General features: G+C 46.4%; 1 protein-coding gene and 1 long non-coding RNA gene across 2 annotated transcripts; both read right to left on the bottom strand.

The window, feature by feature from the left end:
- Positions 1 to 8,925: 8,925 nt before the first annotated feature.
- On the bottom strand, positions 8,926 to 10,971 carry LOC120921753 (probable serine/threonine-protein kinase samkC). The gene is made up of 3 exons (XM_040334278.1): positions 10,648 to 10,971; positions 10,510 to 10,557; positions 8,926 to 10,087 (listed from the first exon to the last, which is right to left on the bottom strand). Exon 3 carries the CDS (start codon positions 9,839 to 9,841, stop codon positions 9,017 to 9,019), a length of 825 nt encoding a protein of 274 aa, XP_040190212.1. The 5' UTR covers positions 9,842 to 10,087; positions 10,510 to 10,557; positions 10,648 to 10,971; the 3' UTR covers positions 8,926 to 9,016.
- Positions 10,972 to 12,090: 1,119 nt separating this feature from the next.
- On the bottom strand, positions 12,091 to 12,861 carry LOC120921754. The gene is made up of 3 exons (XR_005744955.1): positions 12,456 to 12,861; positions 12,276 to 12,365; positions 12,091 to 12,186 (listed from the first exon to the last, which is right to left on the bottom strand). It is a non-coding gene; the product is annotated as an uncharacterized LOC120921754 (long non-coding RNA).
- Between the last annotated feature and the right edge of the window lie 11,105 nt (positions 12,862 to 23,966).

Here is a 23,966-nt window from a genome sequence, read left to right as displayed (position 1 = left end):
AACAATGCGTTGCGCCGGTTCATATCTTAATTGGTGCGCCGGAAAAGTCATTAATCGAACGTGCGAAGCGGCGCACTTTGAAGCGCAAAGCGATAATAAATATGTAAATGGCAACGGTTGCCAGGGTAACGGCTGTTTTCTCATTGATAATAACGCACGCCAATCTCATTGGATGTGTCTTGTTAGGCAATTAGTAGATGTTCGCACTTAATTAACCCTTTTGATGCTAATCTCATTCCTATTACTTCTAATATATCTTTGAATTGTTTTTGTTTTATTTTCACACAAATATTTCAATACAAAGAACAGAAACGTGTTTCTAAACCCAATAAATTAATATTTTCAGATCTTGATCTTTATTGGTGACCATACACTGCAATCTTTTAGAAAAATTAGATTAGGCAAGAGCCTGTTTGATTTCCAAAAATTTTAATTAATTGTTCAAGTGTCTATTCCTATTATCTATTTTGCCAAAATATCGATTATACAGAGATTGGCCAAATAGATTGCATAGTGCATGACCGGCTTAAGTGCCAAATTTGGAATGTAGACGTGCCATGACCCACTTGTATTTTCATAAGTGGACACAAGAACCTACATCTCTAGATACATATTTGTACAGCACAGTGGTTTAGTGGTTAGCACTTTCATCTAGCAGCAAAAAGGGTCGCTGGTTCGAATCCTGCCCATGACACCATCTGCCTGGAGTTTGCATGTTCTCCCTGTGCCTGCGCGGGTTTCCTCCAGGTACTCCGGTTTCCTCCCTCAAGCTAAAAACCTGCTTTAAATCGGATCCTGTCTAAATTGGCCCCAATATGTATGAATGTGTGTTGGGGACCCACACAAACACCACCCCATGTTAACCACTTAAGACCCGGACCAAAATGCAGCTAAAGGACCTTGCCCCTTTTTGCTTCCTTTTGGTGGTATTTGATCACCTCTGCGGTTTTTATTTTTTGCGCTATAAACAAAAATAGGGCGACAATTTTGAAAAAAATGCAATATTTTTTACTTTTTGCTGAGGCCGATACGTATTCTACCTATTTTTGGTAAAAAAAAATCACAATAAGCGTTTATCAATTGGTTTGCGCAAAATTTGTAGCGTTTACAAAATAGGGGATAGTTTTATTGCATTTTTATAAAAAAAATTTTTTTACTACTAATGGCGGTGATCAGCGATTTTTTTTGTGACTGCGACATTGTGGCAGACACATCGGACAATTTTGACACATTTTTGGGACCATTGTCATTTTCACAGCAAAAAATGCATTTAAAATGCATTGTTTATTGTGAAAATGACAGTTGCAGTTTGGGAGTTAACCACAGGGGGCGCTGATGGGGTTATGTGTGACCTGAAGTGTGTTTACAACTGTAGGGGGTGTGGCTGTAGGTGTGACATCATCGATTGTGTCCCCCTATAAAAGGGATCACACAATCGATGCAGCCGCCACAGTGAAGAACGGGGAAGCCGTGTTTACACACGCCTCTCCCCGTTCTTCAGCTCCGGGGACCGATCGCAGGACTCCAGCGGCGATCGGGCCCGCAGGTCCCGCGGTCACGGAGCTTCGGACCACGGCTGGACTTAAAGGACAACGTACCTATACGTTGATGTGCCCAGCCGCGCCATTCTGCTGATGTATATCAGCTTGAAGGGGTCCTTAAGTGGTTAAAAAAAAAAATCGGGGTTACTTACCGGTAACATCCCTTTTACAGGAGTCTTTCAGGACAGGTACTGTAGAGAGACACAGGCTCCTCCCCTCTCAGGAAACACCGCCTTCCAATTAGGAATTTAAGCCTCATCCTCCCTCAGCTCCTCAGTTTTTCCAGAGTACCTCCGACCAGCTGGGGAGACACAAGAACACGTCATAAAAATATAACATTTCATCTTACCTGACGGCCTCGTATGATGAGTTTTCAGAAATATCCCCTACAAAGGGTGGGTACCAGTGCTGTCCTGAAAGACTCCTGGAAAAGGGATGTTACCGGTAAGTAACCCCGATTTTCCCTGTTCGTCTTTCAGGACAGGTACTGTAGAGAGGATAAGCGAGCACCTTACCCTAGGGTGGGACTACTGCTTGTAGTACTTTGCGTCCAAAAGCTTGATTAAACGTCGAGAAACTAGACCATGTTGCAGCTTTGCAGATCTGCTCCGGGGAAGCACCAGCACACTCTGCTTGGGAAGTAGCTACTACCCTGGTGGAATGAGCCCTAATACCCTGCGGAGGCTCCACTCCCCTAGAAGAATAAGCTTGAACAATGGCTGCTCTTAACCACCTGGCTATTGTGCGTCTAGAAGCCCTGGACCCTTTCCTGGACCCAGAAAATAAAACAAAAAGAGAATCAGCTTTCCTGAACTGACTCGTGCTATTTAAGTAGTGGAGGACACACCTCCTAACATCTAGGTTGTGAAAATTGCGTTCCTGTTCCCTCACAGAGTTTGAGCAAAAAGAAGGCAATGTAATTTCTTGACTTCTATGAAAATTAGAAGATACCTTCGGTAAAAAGGCCGGATCAGTCTTAAAAATACTTGAAAAAAGGGGGCCCTAATAGATAGGGCCTCGAGTTCACTTACTCTTCTAGCTGTGGTGATCGCTACTAGAAATACTGTCTTGAGTGTGATCACCTTTAAAGTACAACTATCTAAAGGCTCAAATGGTTCTTCTGTAAAGGCCTGTAGAACCAATGAGAGATCCCATACTGGGAAGTTGGAGGCTCTAACTGGTCTCCGTCTACCCACAGCTTTGAAAAATCTAGAAACCCAAGGGTCCAACGCTAGCTGTTTTTCCAGAAAAATGCTTAATGCTGAAACCTGACCTTTCAGCGTGCTAATGGCCAGCCCCTTGTCAGCCCCAGCCTGCAGAAACTCTAATACGGCTACAGAGCTACGAACACTGAAAGAGCTTTCCGAGCACCAGATGTTAAAACGTTTCCACACTTTTTGGTAGATGGCTTGCGTCTCCTTCTTCCTGCAGCTTAGGAGAGTTGTTATCAAGCGTTCTGAAAAGCCCTTGCCCTTCAGCAGCTCCTCTTGAGAAGCCAAGCTGCCAGATTCCACCTCTCTACCTGCGGGCAGCAGATTGGACCCTGAGAAAGGAGATCTTCCCGGATTGGTAGAATCCAGGGAGGTTCTATCGATAAGCCCTTCAGGATGGAAAACCATGGCCTTCTGGGCCAATGAGGTGCAATTAGAATAAGTGTTGTACTCTCCCCCTGCAGTTTTCTCAAGACTGCTGGAATTAGAACCAGAGGGGGGAAAGCATAGCACCTGGAGAACTGCCAGGTCTAAGCCAGAGCGTCCACCCCCAGAGCTCCGTCCCACCTGTTCAGGGAGAAAAATAACTGTGTCTTGGCATTTCTCTTGAGGTGAATAAATCCACCTCCGGCATACCCCACCTTTGAGTGATCACTCTGAAGACTTCTTGATTCAGAACCCAATCACCCTCTCTCAGCTTCTTCCTGCTGAGGAAGTCCGCGACCTGATTCAGTTCTCCCTTCAGATGTACTGCTGAGAGGGACAGGACATTGGCCTCCGCCCACATGAGGATGGATTTTGTCAGATCCCACAAGGATTTGCTCCTGGTGCCCCCCTGCTTGTTGACATAAGCTACTGCGGAGGAGTTGTCCGACCGGATCCGAACATGCTGGCCCTGAAGATCCTTCTGAAAGGCCCTGAGAGCTAGATCTATTGCCTTCAGCTCCCTCCAATTCGAGGATCTCTGTGAGTCCTCTTTCTCCCAGCAACCCCTAAGGGAGTTCAGGTGTGCTCCCCCGCCGGTGCCACTGGCATCTTTTGTTACCGTTCTGGAAATTGGGGAGATCCAGACCTTGCAACAGGTTCGCCCCCTTCCTCCACCACCAAAGGGTCCTCTTGATGTGGACCGGTATGGATATCAGGGAGTCCAGAGAGCCCGGTTTGTGGTCCCAAACGCTTAGTATGAATAGCTGTAGGGGCCGAAAATGCAAACCTGCCCACTGTACTGCCGGAAGAGTGGACGTCAGCAACCCCAAGGCTGACATGGCTTTCCTTATAGGGAGCTGGCAGCTGCTCTGAAGTAGTAACATTGTACTGTCCACCTTCTGATAAATCATCTGCCTGGTTGAGTCCAGTACATAACCCAGAAATGTGACCTTTTGGGAGGGCGTCAAACTGGATTTTTCCAGATTCAAGAGCCATCCTAGGTTCTCCAGGATCTCCCTTGCTACCTGGAGGTCCTGGGATAACTGTGCCGGGGAAGATGCAAAAAACAACAGATCGTCCAGGTACACCACCACTAAGATGCCCCTGAGACGAAGAAAAGCCAGTACCTCCACCATTACTTTGGTGAAGATGCGGGGGGAAGAGGAGAGCCCTAAGGGAAGCGCTTTGAACTGAAGGTGAAACGTCCCCTCTCTGGATCTTACGGCCAGTCTGAGAAATTTTTGATGGCATTCTGCTATAGGGATGTGTAAATAGGCATCTTTCAGGTCTATTGATGCCATAAAACAGTTCGGAAGGAGAAGAGTCCTTACGGAGTAGATTGAATCCAATCCGGAATCTTTTGTACGTGATCGAAGTATTTAGAGGCTTCAAATTCAGTATAAGCCTGAACTTCCCGGAGGGCTTGCGGACCACAAAAATGTGGGAGTAGAATCCCCTGCCTGTCTCCTCTGATGGAACACGACCCATCACCTCCTGATCCTCCAACTCTTGAAGAGAGGAGAGAAGAGCCATATATTTTTCTTTGCACTGTGGCAAATTGGTAACTAAAAGCCTGAATGGGGGGGGACTTGAGAACTCTAGTCTGTATCCTCTCCTTATCCCCAGCATGAATTGATTGCTGGTGATCATCTCCCATTGTGGGAGAAAGGCCCCCAACCTTCCTCCCACCTTGACTCCGTCACTGTGGTTTTGGGGCTGTTCAGGAGCACGAAAAAGCGCTCCACCACGGCCCTTACCCTTTTGTCCCCAAAACTTTTTCTTTCCTTCAGGTTTTGAGACTTCTACCTTCTTTTGGGTCAAGAATTTTTTCTTTGCCTGTCCCCCCAACTTTTTCTTTATGGGGAAGGCTTTTTTCTTGTCGGCTGTATGATCTAAGACAGCCTCCAAGCCTGGCCCAAATAACAAATCTCCTGTAAGGGGGATCCCGCACAGCTTAACCTTTGAAGCGCTATCCCCTTGCCATGTCTTGAGCCACAAAGCCCTTCTTGCAGAATTAGATAGGGCTGCAGATCTGGCAGACATGCGGACCGATTCTGCTGAAGCGTCTGCTAAATACCCCACGCCATTTAGCAAGGTTGGAAAAGAAGACAGTATAGTCTCTTTAGGAGTGCCAGCCTCAATATGTGCCCTGATTTGTGTGAGCCAATGCTCCAGATTACGGGCTACCACTGTGGCTGCCATAGCTGACTTTAGGCTCCCCTGGGAAGCATCCCAGGACTTTTTTAGAAGCGAATCCATCCGCCTGTCCATGGGGTCTGAAAGCACCCCCATGTCTTCAAACGCCAAGTCCGTATGACGGAATACCTGCGAGAAGGCAGCATCCAGTTTGGGAGATTTGTTCCATACCAGAGCTTCCTCTTCAGAAAAAGGAAACCTTCTCTTCAAAGCATTTGAAAAGAAAGGATTCCTTTCCGGGTCCTGCCATTCCTTTTTGATGTAATTGATCAAGACCTCATGGACCGGAAAAACTTTTTTCTTTTGTTCTCCCAGGCCCCTGTACATCTGATCATGGAGTGACAGTGTCTTCTTCTCCTCAACTATCCCTAAAGTAGTGTGGATAGCCTCCAATAATTCTTCCTCCTCTTCAAGGGAAAGCTTGTAGCGAGAGACCCTGGAGGACCCCCCCCCCCCCTTCACCATCCGACTCCCCTTGGGAGATAGAAGCGGCACTGTCTTGCTCCTCCTCAGCGTCCTCTCTGATGTCCTCAGGTTTTTCTCTACTCCCAGAGGGAAGTACCCCAGGACTAGGTGGAACTAACTGTTGCGCTATAGAAGGGCTGCTCTGGGGTAACTGAAAGTTTGCAAAAATATCTTTAAAAGATTGAAAGGTGCTAGAAAGCTCTTTCATAGATGCTGCTAGTTCAGACCCCTGCTCTGCCTCTCTCTCTCTTTATTCAGCCCCTCAATGCATCTCCTGCAAAGTACTTCATTCCAACTCTCACTCACTCTGCAGGAAGGACACTTCTTCTTAGAACTGTGAGCTGATTTTTCTGTGGATTTCTGAAAAACACAGAAGAGAGTAGAGGGTACCATGAGAGGGAGCCCAGCGCTTAAAGAGACAGACATCCACCAGAAGTGCTCCCCCAGGACCAGCCACCACCAGGGTCCCAGATACACTACCAAAAACTCCCCGACCACCAGGAGAAAAAACCACCAGTGAAGCTGCTAGCAGGGTAAGTGAACACCACCCCAGGGTTCTCCTTACCTTAGAGTGGCTGGTGCTGTCGTCATCCGGAGGTGCGCGTGAAGTCTCCACTTCCAAAAACGCTGACCCTACGGCTGAAAGAAAGGCCGCACCAGCCCAGCGCCTGGCCTTTTCACTACTGCAGCGTCTGGGACCAGTGACGCGTATCCAGCGGAAGTGACCGCCCCCCCGGAACTGACGTCACTCGTCATCCGGTCCAGCTTCCTGGCCGACTGTGAATTACACAGGAAGCCAGCACACCGCCTGCAGCGCCACCCCTGTGCGTTCGGGAGGGAGAGCGGGTCCCCCTCTCAGGAATACCGGCCTCAGCTTCCCCAGCTGTCTGGCCCTTGGCCCCCAGCGGTGTCTCCCCTGCCGGAGGAAACACCATAAACTGAGGAGCTGAGGGAGGATGAGGCTTAAATTCCTAATTGGCGGTGTTTCCTGAGAGGGGAGGAGCCTGTGTCTCTCTCTACAGTACCTGTCCTGAAAGACGAACAGGGAAAAACAATTGTAAAGTGCTTCTGTCTCCTTCTAAAAATTGCCAGGGATCAAGTTTGCCAAAAATCATTGACAAAAGTTAGGTTTGGTGTGTGCAAGATTGGGAAGACTCCTCAGTGGTCAAAAGGGGTTGTATATGAAAGTGAAATCCACTTTGCACTACAAGTGCAGTCGCTGTAGATCTGAAATGAGAGGAAGCTCTGCTGAAGTTCTTATACAATCATTTGCAAGCTAAAATGCTGTTTTTCCGTTTCCTAGCATGTCCCACTTGAATCTACAGCAACTGCACTTCCAAGTGCAGTTTGCACTTGTAGTGCAAAGAGGATTGACCTTTTATGAACAACTCCAAGGCCTCGTACAGACGAGAGGAAGGCGGACCGTTTCCAGCGGACAAATCCTCTGGCGGATTTGGATCTGATGGCTGTACACACCATCAGATCGAAATCCCTGCGGAATACATCCGCGGTGACGTGACCGCGCCGCCACCGTGACGATGACGCGGCGACCCTGGAAGGTAAATACTTCCACGCATGCGTCTAATCATTACGACGCATGCGAGGGATGGGAGCGGACGGACTGATCCGGTGAGTCTGTACAGACGACCGGGTAAGTCCGCTGGACTGGATTCCAGCGGATAGATTTCTTAGCATGCTAAGAAATTTTTATTCGCTGGGAATCCGTCGGCTGGATTTTTATCCGCTGGGAAATGTCCGCTCGGGCCTACACACGACCGGATCTATCTGCTGGAACTGATCCGCGGATCAATCCCAGCGGATAGATCTGGTCGTGTGTACGGGGCCCAATTGTATTTGTTAATAAGACTGGCAAAGGGTCAGTTAGGCTCCTATGGTATTCTGCTCAATGTGTGCCTAGCTGGCACAATCTTATCTTCCCCTCCTGAACACTCCAGCACAATGGCAGACTTAGGCCCCATACACACAATTTGATAATCTTTTGATTTTGGAACGCATCTTTACCCAAAACATGTACTGTAGTGCAAGGGCCTGCCATATTGCATACAAATTGAAGCTCTTAAAGGGGTTGTAAAGGTTTGTTTTGCATTTTCTAAATAGGTTCCTTAAAGCTAGTGCATTGTTGGTTCACTTACCTTTTCCTTCCATTTACCTTCTAATTTTTTTTTCTTTGTTTGAATTTCTCACTTCCTGTTCCTCCTCAGTAAGCTTTCCACCATCATCCAAGCGGTGGAAAGTTATTTAGAACAGCTTACTAAAACACCTTACTGAGGAGGAACAGGAAGTGAGAAATTCAGACAAAGAAAACAAAAGGAAAAAAACATTTAGAAGGGAAATGGAAGGAAAAGGTAAGTGAACCAACAATGCACTAGCTTAAAGGAACCTATTTTGACAATACAAAACAAACCTTTATAACCCCTTTAAGCTTTGTGCTCATATTACCGTATTTATCGGCGTGTATCGCGCACTATTTTCCCCTTAAAATAAGGGGAAAATCGTGGGTGCGCGATATACGCCGATAGCCGCTTCCCGTGCTCAGTTTGAAATCCTGTGCCGACATATACCGAGTGCAGCACACTCGGGTACATTCGGCTAGTCCCGGCTTTGCTCGTGCTCACGCATAAACGTCACAGAGCGTGAGTGCGAGCGAAGCCGAGCCTTCCCGAATGTACTGCACTCGGTATATGTCGGCGGAGGCGTTCGAACTGAGCACGGGAAGTGGGGACTCGACTTGAGGCGCGCGCTGAAAAAGCCGGGAGGACACCATCGAGGCCGCAGACGGACGCCGGACCGGACGATGGATGCTGGGAAGACACCAAAACTGTAAGTAATAAAATCATATAACATTTTTTTTACAGGAATTTTGGGGGCAACTTTAGGGGTGCGCGGTATACGCGGGAGCGCGTTATAACGTGATAAATACGGTATATCGTTTGTTAAAATAAATAAATATCTATATTCTGAAAATCGAATAGTGTGTATGTGGACTTTCATTTACAGAGTGAAATATCTATTTTAAAAACAAACAAACAAACAAAGGGAAGCCTCCTATTCAAACCAAAATTTTATTTGAAAAAAACATTCAAACAAAACGTAAATTTAAGGATGACTTTTAACAGAAAATAGATCGGAAAACAATATAAAAATGCAGGGGCTTCATTAATGTTCTTGGCGTGGTTCCCGGAGCATGGCCATCTGCTCCTGCTGTTGCTGCAGAAGCAGAGCCATCTGCTCCTGCTGCTGTTGCAGAAGCATGGCCATCTGCTGCTGCTGTGGTAGTTGTATGGCTATCTGCTGGAGTGGGTTACTGGACAGGGGTTGTGCCTGAGGGGTGGGGAAGGTATGAGAGGTGGATTGTGGCAAGAGGGAAAAGGTGAAACCAGGGAGGTGAGTGAAACTTTGGGGGGCAAGGTTGATCGGGAGGCTGAAAAGGGGTAAAGTAGAGGGAATTACATTTTGGGCTGGTAAATGAGAACGGATTTGGGGATTTGGACTTTCAGGAAGAGGGGTAGTGAAAGTTGAATAAGGGGAGAGGTCGGGTTGAGCGTGTCTGGAGGTGTGTGTGGCAGAGGGCAAGGAGAAAAGTGGAGTGGAGGTAGGTGCTATGCGAGTTGATGTAGGCTGGTCGGGTGGGGGCATGTTAGAACTATGGGAACAGGGAGATGCTATGTGATGTGAAGGATCAGAATGGTGTGTTTGAGTGTTTGGGTCTGTGGGGGCATGTGAGGAAGTGGGGAGAGTATCTAATTGGGAGGGAGGGTCCATCGGGGGTAATTCAGAATCAGCCACCCCCTGGCTTTCAGTCCCTGGCCTGGCAACATGCTCATCTTGTAGCAACACAACACCTTGCTCTTCACTGCCACTGCTGTGAGAGCGTCTGGCGATTGTTGCATTTAGTTGCTGTACCGCTAAACGCAAGCCCCGAATCTCTTCACCACTTTGCCTGAGGACTACAGTCTGGTTGTTAATAGCTATAGTCAACATTAGAAGTTGTGAAGCCTGATTCTGGTCCCTACGCTGCAATTGTTCTTGCAATTGCTGGCGGTCCTGAGCTTGTTGGCTCAAGTCTTGCTGTAAGAGCTCCAGTGTCCTTTCTACATAATTAATTTGTGTAGAAGGCCTACCTTGCTCCCATAATCTATCCGCCTGGGCAGCCAACCTTTCACCAAGTTCGAAAAGCTGCCTTCGCCCAGGTGGCAGGGGTGCTGATTCTGCTGCATCCAATGTGGGCTGGAAAGAAAAGAAACAAAAAGATTCAATTAGAAAACAAATCATTTGCATTGCTGAACACACAAACGGTAGTAAAAGTGGGTGCCATTTGCCCAAAGAATAGAACATGTTCAAGGCTGCGTTACTTGGCACAGGAGACTTCAACAGAACTTTTTACAAAAACTTTGCTAAAATAACGAGTTTTTCAAACAAAAGGTTTGGAACAAGATGAATTTGGAATACGATTGATTAACATGCCCAGATGCTCCAGATTAGACACTATCCCATTTAAGAAAATCAACCCCTTAGTTTCCATGGCCATGTCAACCCTTGATAAAAGCCACTTGATGGAACAATTAACAAGGTATACTTGTGGGCAAGCAATAAATATAAGGGTTATGTGTAAACACTTGTGGCAAAGAAGATTCAATATTTGAACTTACCACCTGTGGAGGCAACTCAGCAGAAGCAGCTGCATTTTCTTCAAAAGCCTAAAACCAAAAAAAAAAAAGGTCTGGCATCACAACAAGTACATAGGACTCCTTTCAATGTTCCCCACACATTTTCTGACTTACACATACCCCCACATTGGATTCAGGATCATCCCCCGCTCCAGCAGCAGCCAGAATCAACTCAGGATCTGCAGTTCAAACAAACAAAAGTAAGTAAACATCCAAAATATTCTTTCATTACAAACAAACATTTTGCCCAGTTTGTCTACGTGAATCATGTGGACAAAGATTTCAATGTGACCTTGCTTGGCAAAGGCTTCAAATGCAAATGTTGGCACTGGCAAACCAGCCCTAAACCACCAGTAAAGAGGCCTTTGCCCTCAATATGTGTGAGTGTTTGCTTTGCAATGGAGGACACCCTATTCACTGAATTGTGGATATAAAGCATGAGCACCCACCTAACCCCCCCCCCCCCACCACCAAATTTCTTTTCATCTACAAGCATATGGGGCGTTGGCAGTTATGTGGTTGATGTATTTGGCCATTTGTTGCCTAACAAACCACTATGTTCTTCTTAGTTTAATTATGCCTACACTGTTTTCTGGTCCTGTCCTTTTCCCATAGAAATAAGTTTGTCACAAATGTAGCCAGCTTACGCCCTGGACCAAAATGCAGCTAAAGGACCAGGCCCCTTTTTGCAAATCGGCACTGCGTTGCTTTAACTGACAATTGCGCGGTCGTGCGACGTGACTCCCAAACAAAATTGGCGTCCTTTTTTTCCCACAAATAGAGCTTTCTTTTGGTGGTATTTGATAACCTCTGCGGTTTTTATTTTTTGCGCTATAAACGAAAATAGAGCGACAATTTTGAAAAAAAATGCAATGTTTTTTACTTTTTGCTATAATAAATATCCCCCAAAAATTTATTAAAAAAAAATTTCCTCAGTTTAGGCCGATACGTATTCTACATATTTTTGGTAAAAAAAATGGCAATAAGCGTTTATCGGTTGGTTTGCGCAAAATTTATAGCATTTACAAAATAGGGGATAGTTTTATTGCATTTTTATTAAGTTTTTTTTTACTACTAATGGCGGCGATCAGCGATTTTTTTGTGACTGCGACATTATGGCGGACACATCGGACAATTTTGACACATTTTTGGGACCATTTTCACAGCAAAAAATGCATTGTTTACTGTGGAAATGACAGTTGCAGTTTGGGAGTTAACCACAGGGGGCGCTGAAGGGGTTATGTGTGACCTAATATGTGTTTACAACTGTAGGGGGGTGTGGCTGTAGGTGTGACATCATAGATTGTGTCCCCCTATAAAAGGGATCACATGATCGAGGACGCCACCACAGTGAAAAACGGGGAAGCTGCGTTTACATACAGCTCTCCCCGTTCTTCAGCTCCGGGGACCGATCGCGGGACTCCAGCGGCGATCGGGTCCCGCAGTTACGGAGTTTCGGACCGTGTCGCGACCCCACGGCTGGGCTTAAAGGGCAACGTACATATACATTGATGTGCCCAGCCGTGCCATTCTGCCAACGTATATCGTCGTGCAGCGGTCCTTAAGTGATTAAAAACATCCTACCTAGATCTTCCTCCTGGGTTCGCTGCAGTGGGAAGGTGCTCGGCGCCGCTGCCTCCTCCTCCTGCTGGTGTGTTGCTGTGAAGATATTTTTTAAGGTTAAATGTAAAGTTTCCTCTTACTGTTGTATTTTTGGCAAACAAAGCAGAACTCATTTGATTACTTACCAGGGGAGACCTGTTCAGTCTGTGTGGGCGGCTCTTCGGGTTGTTGCTGGCCAGAGGGGCTGCCAGGGGGAGATGACACAGGACTTTGGGCTGCAATTCAAGCACGTAAAGTTTAAATAAATCCAACATGTTTCCTCATCAAGACACACTTTTAAAATGGTACATGTGATTTTAACTTACCATGCTGGATATCATCAGTGTCATCCTGAGAAGCGGCACCAACAACTGTCTCCAGGCTGATGATATCCAGCAATTGCCTCTGATATTCCCTGAGCTGGCTCAGATGGGATGGAGCCACACCCCACCTGGTCACATACCCCTGGCGAGCCCACGTGCCCAGTAACTTCCTGAGCCGCCCCACCAGGTCATTTAAGTGCTTCTGCACCTTGTCAGAGGTACGGCGAGCACGGCCTCCCACTGCACTCACTGCCACAGCGATCTGCTCCCATAGGCGTTCTCTTTCAGGAGCACTCGCACGGGAGATGCCCAGGCCCCGGATTTGGGAGTGTCTTTGGAAATAACTTGCAACAAGGACTTGATTTTCCTCCTCGGAAAAGGGGGGTAAACGCCCTTGTGGCCTTTCGATGTACTGGGATGAACCCTCCCCTGGCGACTCCAGGCTTGGCGCCATTCTTTCTGCAGGAACCATTGGGCATAAGGAGGATCTACCCCTCCTGCCTCCAGCCGCACCACGGCCTGACAGCCTCAAACCCCTGGGCCTTCTGGTGGGGGTCATGGTCACAAAACGATCAAGCCAAATCTGAAAAAAAAAAAAACATTTGTTCAATCAAACCATGGATAACATGAATAGCTAGCAAGGCTGGAGGAGGAACTTACAGTATAGGAATAAAGGCAGACCCCAGCAACTTGCTCTTACCAAACGATCACAAAATATCTGAAAGAAAAAAAATGTGTTCATTCAAACAAGAAGGAAACCATGGATAACAAGAAAAGCTAGCAACCTGCAACCAAGGGGGAGGGGGGTGCAGAGGGTGCCATGTCTCCTAAAAGTTTAAGAGCAGAGGGGACCCATGGGGATGCTAAAAGGATGTCAGAAAATAAATTTAATCATGCAATGCTATACATACAGCCAGAGATGTATCTTGGCCTAGGCCGACAAGGCCTAGGGCGACACTTTTCGGGGGGCGGCGTTTCGCGGCCCCCCCCGCACGAAAAAAACCCCAAACGTCTTTCCAATACAGAGGCAGCCACCCGCTGAGATTGCTTGCCGCGGAGCTGCCTTTCTGTGTGTGTCACCGCCGCATACTGTGGGGAGCGACTGCCAGTGCACATTGTTTAGCTGGTGGATGCTCCGCCTCCCAGCCTCCGCGCGGCATCATAGCGTCGGGACCGGAGGAGGAGCGAGAGAGAGAGGAGAAGAATGATGGTGAACGGTGTGGACCATGGAGGAAAACCAAGTTCAAGCAGCACTCAGATCATCATCTAATAACAGGTACAAATCGATGAGAGCTGTCTGATGTCTAACCCCCCCCCCCCCATTAACTTTTTTTTAAATGTGAATACAGCATGATGTCTACCCCTCCCTAATTAACTTTTTTTTACATGTGAATACAGCATGATGTCTGATGTCTAACACCCCCACCCCCCACGCCACCACGCTTATTAACTATTTTTTAAATGTGAATACAGCATGATAGCAAATTAGGGGGTGCATGAGTTTAGTCAGGCCTAGGGCAGCACAAAACCTAAATACACCTCTGGCTGCACTCTGTACAGAATGCACTACTAGTACTTAGCAATGCCCCATTAAGACTCTCCCACTGTTAGGCGGTGGTGGTGTGGTTAAGGTCCTGCACTTATTCTCTGAGAAAAAACGCCCTGCCTATAGTATGTCTGCAGTCTCTGACCATTTCCTGTACTATGTCTGCAGTCTCTGACCATCTCCTGTAGTGTTTCTGCAGTCTCTGACCATCTCCTGTGCTATGTCTGCAGTCTCTGACCATCTCCTGTGCTATGTCTGCAGTCTCTGACCATCTCCTTTGCTATGTCTGTAGTCTCTGACCATCTCCTGTGCTATGTCTGCAGTCTCTGGCCATCTCCTGTAGTATGTCTGCAGTCTCTGACCATCTTCTGTAGTATGTGTGCAGTCTCTGACCATCTACTGTACTATGTCTGCAGTCTCTGACCATCTACTGTACTATGTCTGCAGTCTCTGACCATCTACTGTACTATGTCTGCAGTCTCTGATCAGTTAGGAGAAGCAGAAGTGTGAGGGAGGTGATATGGGAGTGTGATTTATATGAAGGGACATTCCCCAGTGTCCTGGAGGATTTATCAGCATGTGGGTGTAGAAGTATCAGGAGTTGGTGAGTGCAGTAATAGGGAGAGGACAGAAAGGAGGGCGATATATATATAAGGTGTGGGGTGGAGAAGAGGGGTGGAGGAAAGAGAGAGGACACAATTGCCAGAAGGAGTGGTAGAGAGTAAGGATGAGCTCTGGCGTGTTCGCATTGAACACGTGCAGAGCCCGCCAGGAAGTCGGCACCCGCGCTGCGCTAATCGCAGCCAGGCAGACATTTCCCGATCTTTGCAGCCGAGCATCGGGAAATGTCTGCCTAGCTGTGATTAGCGCAGCGCGGGTGCCAACTCCTGGCGGGCTCTGCACGTGTTCAATGCGAACACGTCGGAGCTCATCCTTAGTAGAGAGGAATCAGGATAAAGGTCAGGACAAGAAACAGACGAGTGCATCCAAGAGATGAAGCCGGGGTCACTACACAGAAAATCAATCCAAGGAAACAACAGGCAGGACGAGGAATAGCAAGAAGGAGCTCAGAGACAAATGAGAATATTGCTCAGCCAATGGGAGATTATCTCAGCATGACTTACATAATGAAGGAGATGAGGGGGAGGGGCGGAAGTCACTTAAGGTGACCATAGATACATGGAAATTCAGTTGGTTCAGCAGGGATCGGTCACATTTCCATCCATGTGTGGTCACTGCCGGATAAAAGTCACTCGATCAGCGGCTGCAGCCAATAGCTTCATCACTGATCTGTGTATTCTGAGAGCGGAGGAGCGCCCCCCATTGTCAGAATACAATAGTGTGTGGATGAGGGAATTGGTAAAAAAAAAATTCCTCTCTGCCCGCTGGCTGAACGATAAAACTGAATCATGTATGGCCAGCTTTGGAAGCAAAATATATTATTCATCAACTGATCTCCCTGAAGGTGTTAATCTACATTTCCACACTATATATGTGTGTATCATCATCTGCTGGAGATAAAAGACGTCACAGTGACTATGGAGGAAGAGGACAGACATGACGGGGTTACTGGGTGTAAATAGAAAATAAGATCTTATTACCTTCTCTGCTGCCTCTTCCAGCAATGTCTTCTCTCTACTTCTTCCCGACTCACCTCTCACCCGGAACTTCCTGTCTGTACCTGACATCACTTCCTGTCTTCCATAGAGACTTCCTGTCTGGGTAGAGGTGAGATCAGCACCTTGTGGAGCTCATAGGAACTGCAGAAACATCTCGTAGTGTGAATGAACACGGCCTTGTGCTGTGTGTGTATGTACTGTATATCCTTATAGATGGGTCATCTCCACTCCCACCAAGGGGGATAGAAATATATTACTGCTCGGGGGAGGGGGGGGAGACATTTTGGCCCCTTTGATTTTGCAGTAAAATTGATGTGAGATTTAGTCATGTAGAACATCTGTTATATGGATACAAAGAACCCCAGCCGAGAGTAAAGGGTGGAAATGGCTCCTGATCCCCAGATTTGGGCAATTATGTCCCCAATATAAATAGAAAAAAACCTGCGCTATGTGTAACAACTCAAATACCTCCAGAAATAACTTCTACCGGACTGCTGCTGTAACAAAGGTAAGTCTTCCCTTTATCACCTAGAAGAGCATTATGTGTTACAGCGCTGTCCTATTGTGTGTGCCGCCCATCAATTATCACAAATACACTAAAATATGTGGAGACATTCATATATAAAGTGCTAGGGGCCCCAATAATATTCTCTGCAGATCTACTGCTTCCACTTTACACCTACTTCATTCATCTTATGGTGTTTATCAATAAATGAAGTAATCTGATCCATGTGCAAATTCATATACAACATAAAGAGCTTTGTACTCAAGATGATGTTCTCTGCAGATCAACTGCTTCCTCTTTACACCTACTTCTTTATTCTTATGGTGTTTGCTGCTATAATAAATAAAGTAAAACTCTGTGCAAATTCATGTAATCATACAATATTTTGTGCTCTATATAGTGTTCTCTGCAAGTCCACTGCTTCCACTTTGCATCTAATTCAACAAACGGATTTTGCTTAAAGAAAATCCAGAAATCAATAAAGATCACCACTAAGGGGCGCCCTCACCATCATGTGTGTAAGGGGTGGAAGAAGGCGTGGCTACACTACAGATGGCACAGTTTAGAGGACGGAGAACTTTCACACCTTATCAACAAGAATTAGACCTCCCCCGATATACAAGAAAATGACATTTTTATCATTTTTTGTGACCGTCGGCCCGGCCCAGCTGACTTTCTGCCTTGGTTTTCTTTATGGCTACTCCCTGCCTCAGTCCCGGGGGAGACCACTCATGCCAGACCACCGTTCAATCCCACCCTTGGAGCTGACCTTATTCTTTGGGCTACTTTGTAAGTAGGGAAGGAATTGTCCTTTTTTTCCATCTCTAGGATAGAATGCATAGCTAGCTACTAAATGTATCCATTATTCCATTACTTTATAGTTTAACCCATGCAGCCAACTCCTGACGAGTGGCAAAAGGCCATGAAACGCGTTGAGTGTTCATCCAGGGATGCCAAGCCACGCTAGCTCCAATAATTCTAACCAATCGTGTTTTCTATCGGTATTTATTATGTGAATTATATATATATTAGATTTCTTCTATGTTTTATCTGTATTTATTTGTTCTTTGCTATGAAATGTAATGTCTGTCACTAATTATGTTTAGTGATCACCTCTGTATTAATAAATGAATTATTATTATATCAACTTATGTAGATTTTTTATGATTGTATTTTTACATCATAAATGCGTTCTTATATTATATTATTGAATGATGTTTCCTAATATCACTATCATGAAGCCCCCCCAGGGGATTGTGACATTCAAGTTATTTACATTCCATACACATTATCAGATACACCCACATGCCTCCATCAAAGTCCCAATCTACCTCTCCCTTCCTTCTTACATATATATGCCGGGATGGAGGCATGCCGGGGTGTAGCTCTAGGTATACACAGCTCATACCCATTTTCTAGCTGTTTTATTAGCTATACATTTGTTGTGACCTTGTGTTATGTGTCTTTAAGACTTTTCTATATGTAATAAAAATATCTTTGTTAAACAATTGGTTATATAAGAACTGTATCTATTTTTTCTTACTTTTTTTGTGTTATATTTGAACTTCTGTGGTAGCTCTGTAAGGTATTTTACAGGCGTGGTTACTATGAGACATTTCTTGGGGCTGCAGTTCCTCTCATCTCCACAAGGTGGTGATCTCACTCATATCCAGACAGGAAGATTCTATGGAATGCAGACAGGAAGTGATGTCATTACAGACAGGAAGTAATCTGGAATAAAGACAAGACGTTCCATGAGGCAGGAAAGAGGAGACATTGCTGGAAGTAACAGCAGAGGAGGTAATAAGATCTTATTTCCATTTTTTATCCCCGTACTCACTGTGCTATTGTACATTGAAGATTCCGGGGAATGGGCGTTCCTATGGTGAGAGAAGGTGATTGACGGCCGGCCCTGGCACGTCACGCTTCTCCGGAAATAGCTGAAATAGGCTTGGCTCTTCACGGCGCCTGCGCATAGCCTGTGCGCAGGCGCCGTGAAGAGCCGAGACCTACTCTGGCTGTCTTCGGTGAGCGTGACGTGCCAGAGCCGGCCGTCAATCATCCTCCCTCTCCATAGGCACGCCCATTCCCCGGAATCTTCAATGTACAATAGCACAGTGAGTACGGGGATAAAAAATGTAAGACCGGCATACTGTAGCTCGCGCTACGATGCCGAATGTAATGCTAGACTGATGTTAAGGAGGGTGAACCACCGCTTTAAAGAACTCCTGCCAGCAAATGAAGGAAGCCTTCACCTCACCATCTCACTGGTCAATAAAAATGTTCCAGAAGACAAAATAGACCAAGACTAAGAGAACAAACCCCTCCCCCTGTTGTCCTCCTCCTACCCACACTGAGTTGCTATTGGAGAGTACAGAACAGACTCCTCCCCCACAGTTCTGTACTCCACCATCATAAGCCTCCTGCTATCCAATCCAATCTCTTCTCTTACTGCAGAGAGTGACATCACTCCTGTCAGTCAGCAGGCTGCCGGAGATTGGAGACTTGCAGCCGGAGTTCTGGCAATTATCCTGATTAGCCGGCAACTACAGCCAAAAGTCAGCAAGTTCCCCTTCCTGGACATCATGATGACCCGACACTGACCTCACAGCACTGCCTCAAGTCAAAAGGAAGGCTCGTATTTATGATTCCTTGTCTGCAGATCTAAAACTAATCAAAACCAATTCAGAAACCAAACAAACCCAACAGAGAAAGGAGACTTTATAGTCTGGCAGGACAAGAGGGTCCCAGGAGCTCCAAAAAATAATAAATCAGATGCTAAACAGTCCAAACTAAATGTGTTCCCATGGGGGTAGTAGTTCTTAAATATCCAGCAACCCTCCTATCCCCCCCCCCCTCACATCCACATCCTATTATTGTGTGACCAATACCCTCCAAATAATTCTTAGGCCCCATACTCACGAGCAAACATGTCTGCTGAAACTGGCCCGCAGGCCAGTTTCAGCAGACATGTTTGGTCGTGTGTGGGCGCGAGCGGGCCGAATTCCAGCAAACATTTGCCCGCCGGGCCTTTTCCCAGCAGACAAATATTCCTGGACTTGTTTTAAAACAGCCCGCTGGAATTCAGCCCGCTCGGACATGTACGGTCGTCAGTACAGACCTACCGTACATGTCCAGCCGCCCGCCGTGCCTCGCATGCGTCGAATGACTTCGACGCATGCGTGGAAGCATTTTAAAGGCGGGCCGCCCACGTCGCCGCGTCATTGTCGCGGCGACACCGCGTCATCGACGCGGCGACACCGCGGACACGCCCCGCGTATTGTTTACGCGCGGACTTCTGTACGATGGTGTGTACAACCATCGTACAGAAGCCCTCTGGCAGACATGTATGGTGAAAACGGTCCGACGGACCGCTTTCACCATACATGTTTGTCCGTGTGTACCCGGCCTTACTTTCATTTCCCAAAATTATCCGTCTATAAGGAGACCTGTATAGATCAAATGACGGGACCAATGAGGATGGAGGAGGACCGGAGTCACATGACTAAGAAGATACTAAACCTCACCCTGGAGATCATCTACCTGCTGACCGGAGAGGTGAGGAGGATTCTGGGAGGTCACATGACATCACTCTTATCTCTATTAATAATACACAGACCTGACCGGAGAGGTGAGGAGGATTCTGGGAGGTCACATGACATCACTCTTATCTCTATTAATAATACAGACCTGACCGGAGAGGTGAGGAGGATTCTGGGATTCTAACATGATATTCCTATTGGTTCCTCAATACAGAGATTTCCTCTTGTGAAGTCAGGTGATCACATGACCATCACAGTGCCTCCATGTGACTCGCTAAAACCCGAGAGACACAACATGGAGAAGATTCTAGAAGTCACCAAGAAGATGATGGAGCTGCTGACAGGAGAGGTGAGGAGGAGTCTGGGACATTATCCAGTAACAGACAAGGGGTGTGTCTGGATGGTGACTGTATCATTGTGTGTGTCAGGTTCCTATAAGGTGTCAGGATGTCACTGTCTATTTCTCCATGGAGGAGTGGGAGTATTTAGAAGGACACAAGGATCTCTACAAGGACGTCATGATGGACAATCAGCAGAATTTGAGTTTTGTGAAGAATGTAAGGAAGAAATTTCCCTGGAATGAGAAGATATTGAACCTCACCCTGGAGATCCTCAGCCTGCTGACTGGAGAGGTGAGTGTAATGAAGGGTTAAATCTGACTCCGCTGTACACTGGGATGTATTCAGAGTCACTTTATTTCTTCTGATATTCTGCTAATCAATAACGACATCCACACAAGTACTATGAATACATGAAGTGTCCGTACTCTATGATATTTGGTAATAGCACAAGATGGCGGCATTGGATATAGGAAAATAACAATTCCAGGTTTAGTCCAATCTGTGAGACCGATGATTACCAGCATGCCACGCCCACTGACCACTAAATCCATGGGTAACATTTCCTGGTGGGTCAGTGAGCCTTACTAGTAAAACATTAGTGACTCTATTATATGACTTCTAGAAGGATCTATAAATCTGACCACATTGTAATCATATCATTGGATGGAGATGTCTGTCCTTTGCTTAATCGGGAACATTGTGACCAATCCCCGGAGAATAAATATAGAGCTGACCATAGAGATGAGGGATTATGGGAGAGAAGAGCCATTTTATAGAGGAGCTCCAGTCTCCTTCAGAACAAAATAAAAGTCCATAGCTCCAATTACTGTACAAATACTGTAGCTGCTGACCTTTAATATTAGGACACTTACCTCTCCACCAATCCAGCGGTGTCTTCTCCTGAGTATATTTTTTAATCAGCTCTTGAGTGCTGTAGTTGCCATCAGGGCTAAGGGAAATGGGCAGTGAAGCCTTGCACCTTCACAGCCGGTTCCCTACTGAGAATGCACCAAGCGTGCTGCGCTTTCTGAATGGCTCAGCAGCGGGGGAGGGAGGAGGGGGGCCAAACTTTGGACTGAGTTCATCTATGAAAACGAGTTACCTGCTTGTCCCCGAAAGGAGCCAAATGTGGCAGTGGGGGGAGGAGGCAAGCAAGTGGATCTTCCCCTTTTGGGTGGAGCTCCACTTTAATGCATGGGCACTGCCCAGGGGCCCCTTGATAATCTTGCCATACATCATACCAATATTCCGGGACAGTCAGTCAAGCTTTTTACTAAGATGTCCCGGGATAGCCGTGTCCCCGGCAGTGTCTCAGAATCTGGTGTGTGGGTACAGCAGCCTGTCACCGGGCCAAATCTACAATCGGAATGACACCCCCCCCTCCCTCCACTATATTTCAGGGGTTAAGGAAGAACCCCGAGGTGGAGCATCTTACTATTGTTGTTTATGTGGGAGGGATGTGTACGGCTCCGATTTCCACCAGACCTCCTCCTATTCATCCCATGTGATCGGAGCCGTACACATGATCCCACCCACACGAGTAGCAACAATAGTAAGACGCTCCACCTCAGGGTTCTTCCTTAACCCCTACAAAGCACCGAAACTATATTATTACGATATTTATATTTGTATAATACAGAACTGTACAGTAATAATGAAGAAATCTACAAGAAGGAGATCTCATAATATGAGCACAAGATCCTCGAGAATCCCGAATCCCATCCCCATCCTCCCACCTCCATCCCCGACCCCTACAAGACACAACATGGAGAAGATTCTAGAAGTCACCAAGAAGATGATGGAGCTTCTGACAGGAGAGGTGAGGAGGATTCTGGGACATTATCCAGTAACAGACAAGGGGTGTGTCTGGATAGTGACTGTATCATTGTGTGTGTCAGGTTCCTATAAGGTGTCAGGATGTCACTGTCTATTTCTCCATGGAGGAGTGGGAGTATTTAGAAGGACACAAGGATCTCTACAAGGACGTCATGATGGAGAATCAGCCGCCCCTCACATCACCGGGTAAGAGGAGACTTTATTGTAAAGGAGAGAGCAGTACGGAGGCTCCACCTAGATCCCCCATCATCTGATAAACACATAGAAACAATGGCCCGGATTCACGTAGCACTTACACGACGTATCTCGAGATAAGCCGCATAAGTGTAAATGTGTGCCGTCGTATCTGTGCGCCCATGCCCACAGAACTAGATACGCCAGAAAATAGGCTTCCTACGACCGACGTAAGTTTCCTACGCCGTCGTATCGTGGGCGCATATTTACGCTGGCCGCAAGGGGCGCTTCCATTGATTTACGAATCGAATATGCAAATGAGGGAGATACGCTGATTCACGAACGTACTTACGCCAGGCGCATTCATATACGCGGTTTACATAAGTCGTACGTCCGGCGTAAAGTTAGGACTCATAAAGCAGGGGTAAGTCATGTTAAGGTATGGACCAGGGAACAGCCATCGTATTTTACGTAGTACGTGAATAGGGATGGGCGTAGGCTACGTTCACGTCGTAGGCAGTGATTCGACGTATCTTAAGGAGTATTTCCGACGTGATTCTGAGCATGCGCACTGGGATGTGTCCACGGGACGGCGCATGCGCCGTTCGTTTGGCCCATCATTTGCATGAGGTCACGCTTCATTTGCATTGAATTCGGTGCTTGGCTCTCTGCTTTACGTCGGCGTAGCGCATATGAGATGCACTACGCCCGCCTAAAAATGCGCCGATGTCCGTGAATCTGGGCCAATGTATTCAGTCTCAGGAGATGGGAGGCAGTGGTGTGGAATCTCTGTAACTTGTCTCATGTGAACATTTCACCCAACACTGATTACTGAATATCAATATTATCCTGACCCCTGCACTATATACTCTATGTTATACATTACATACTCCTGACCCTTGCACTATATACTCTATGTTGTACATTACATACTCCTGACCCCTGCACTATATACTCTATGTTGTACATTACATAATTCTGATACTATATAGTCCTATCTGTTGTATCTTATACAATATGTTGTACATTACATAGTCCTGACTTCTCCTCTCTCCCCTCTACCCACTGCTATATATACACATAATATGTATTCTCTTTTCTTACACCCATTTTTTACCAGCTGGACATTTTATATCTGATTGTAGGACAGACTTTTACATGGTGATAATAATGTGATAACCTCCTCAAACCTTAAAGAGAAAGTGATAATGAGGGAGGAGTCAATAACCCAATGATGGTGGTCTTCAGGATCAGTTCAGTCTTCATCTTGGTTATTCTCCCCCATCCTCACTCTCTGACCTCTGGTGGGGCTCAGCCCTGCTGTTATTCATGACTAAATCATGGACTAAATAAGCAAGTGCAGGACTTCTTGTGTTGGGAAGATGGTAATGAGTGATAGAGGGGGTGGGGACACTCGTCCTATAATCCCCTCATCACTGTCACTCCTATAAAAGACAGTTCTCGTTGTTTCCTCCCTCTCTGACCAAGGTCCATGAATAAAGAAATGATCTGGTAGGACATTCAGAGATGTAGGGCTGAAACAACTAATCGTCATAATTGGTTATAATCAATTATGAAAATAGTTGTCAACTATTTTCATAATGGATTAGTTGGTCAGTCGATAATTGGCCTGCATAGAGAATGCATTCGTTCTTTGCATATCAGAAAATACGGCTCAGTACACTTGAATGTGTGAGGAGCAATGCCTCATGGGACACGTAGTCCTGGGCAAGAGAAGGAAGCAAGTGATTATAAAGGCAGAAGTTTTTTTTATCTTCCTATAGGGGAACTCTATACTATACTTTGTACCTTCCTATAGGAGAACTCTATACTATACTGTGTACCTTCCTATAGGGGAACTCTATACTATACTTTGTACCTTCCTATAGGGGAACTCTATACTATACTTTGTACCTTCCTATAGGAGAACTCTATACTATACTTTGTACCT

The sequence above is a fragment of the Rana temporaria genome, assembly GCF_905171775.1.
Source record: "Rana temporaria chromosome 4 unlocalized genomic scaffold, aRanTem1.1 chr4e, whole genome shotgun sequence".
In the NCBI taxonomy this organism is placed as follows: Eukaryota; Metazoa; Chordata; class Amphibia; order Anura; family Ranidae; genus Rana; species Rana temporaria.
Note: the sequence above shows the minus strand (reverse complement) of the source record. Positions and strands in the feature narration are given on the sequence as shown.